The 959-nt window shown below is 64.4% G+C and overlaps 1 protein-coding gene across 1 annotated transcript; it reads left to right on the forward strand.

The window, feature by feature from the left end:
* Positions 1–6: 6 nt before the first annotated feature.
* LOC107199433 (voltage-dependent L-type calcium channel subunit alpha-1F-like) lies at positions 7–955 on the forward strand (the record flags this gene model as incomplete). Its single annotated transcript, XM_015616761.1, has 5 exons — positions 7–131; positions 237–347; positions 468–551; positions 701–721; positions 806–955. Coding segments are annotated over exons 1-5 (441 nt in total), but the record flags the coding sequence as incomplete, so codon positions are not given.
* Between the last annotated feature and the right edge of the window lie 4 nt (positions 956–959).

Consider the following 959-nt stretch of genomic DNA (forward strand, 5'->3'; position numbering starts at 1 on the left):
CGCAGCCCCTGCGCCGTTACATCCCCAAGAACCGCACCCAGTACCGCGTGTGGGCCATGGTCAACTCCACCGCCTTCGAGTACATCATGTTCGTCCTCATCCTGCTCAACACCATCGCCCTGGCCGTGCAGGTGTGGGGTCACCTGGGGGGACACCTGGGGGGACACCTGGGGGGACACCTGGGGGGACAGGGGGGTCACAGAGGGGACAGTGCCAGACCCCCGTGTCCCCCCCAGCACTACGAGCAGTCCAAGCCCTTCAACTACGTGATGGACCTGCTCAACATGGTGTTCACGGGGCTCTTCACCGTGGAGATGGTGCTCAAGATCATCGCCTTCAAACCCCGGGTATGGCGGGGGGGACATGGGGCAGGGGGTGACACCAGGGGTGTCCCGAGGGGTGACACAAGGACAGGACAGGACAGGACAGGACAGGACAGGGGGTCCTCACCACCTCCTCGTCCCCAGCATTACTTCTGCGATGCCTGGAACACCTTTGACGCCCTCATCGTGGTGGGCAGCGTGGTGGACATCGCCGTCACCGAGGTCAACGTGAGTCGCCCCCCTCGTCCCCGGGCTCAGAGGGTGTTTTGGGGTGGTCCTGCATGTCTGGGGCTCCCCTCATCCGTGGCCTCATGTCCGTCTGTCTGTCCGTCTGCGTCATCTCCATCATCTCCATCATCTCCACCTGCCTGGGACAGAACGGGGGGCACGTTGGTGAGGTACGGGGAGCTGTCCCCAGCTGGGGGATGTTTGGGGGGGCTGTGCAGGGGTTTTTGGGGTGCCCCTGACCCCCCTCCCCGCAGAGCTCGGAGGACAGCTCCCGCATCTCCATCACCTTCTTCCGGCTCTTCCGCGTCATGCGCTTGGTGAAGCTGCTCTCCAAGGGCGAGGGCATCCGCACCCTGCTCTGGACCTTCGTCAAGTCCTTCCAGGTGGGCTGGGGGACACCGGGGACAC

Source organism: Parus major, unplaced genomic scaffold (genome assembly GCF_001522545.3).
Source record: "Parus major isolate Abel unplaced genomic scaffold, Parus_major1.1 Scaffold703, whole genome shotgun sequence".
NCBI classification, from domain to species: domain Eukaryota; kingdom Metazoa; phylum Chordata; class Aves; order Passeriformes; family Paridae; genus Parus; species Parus major.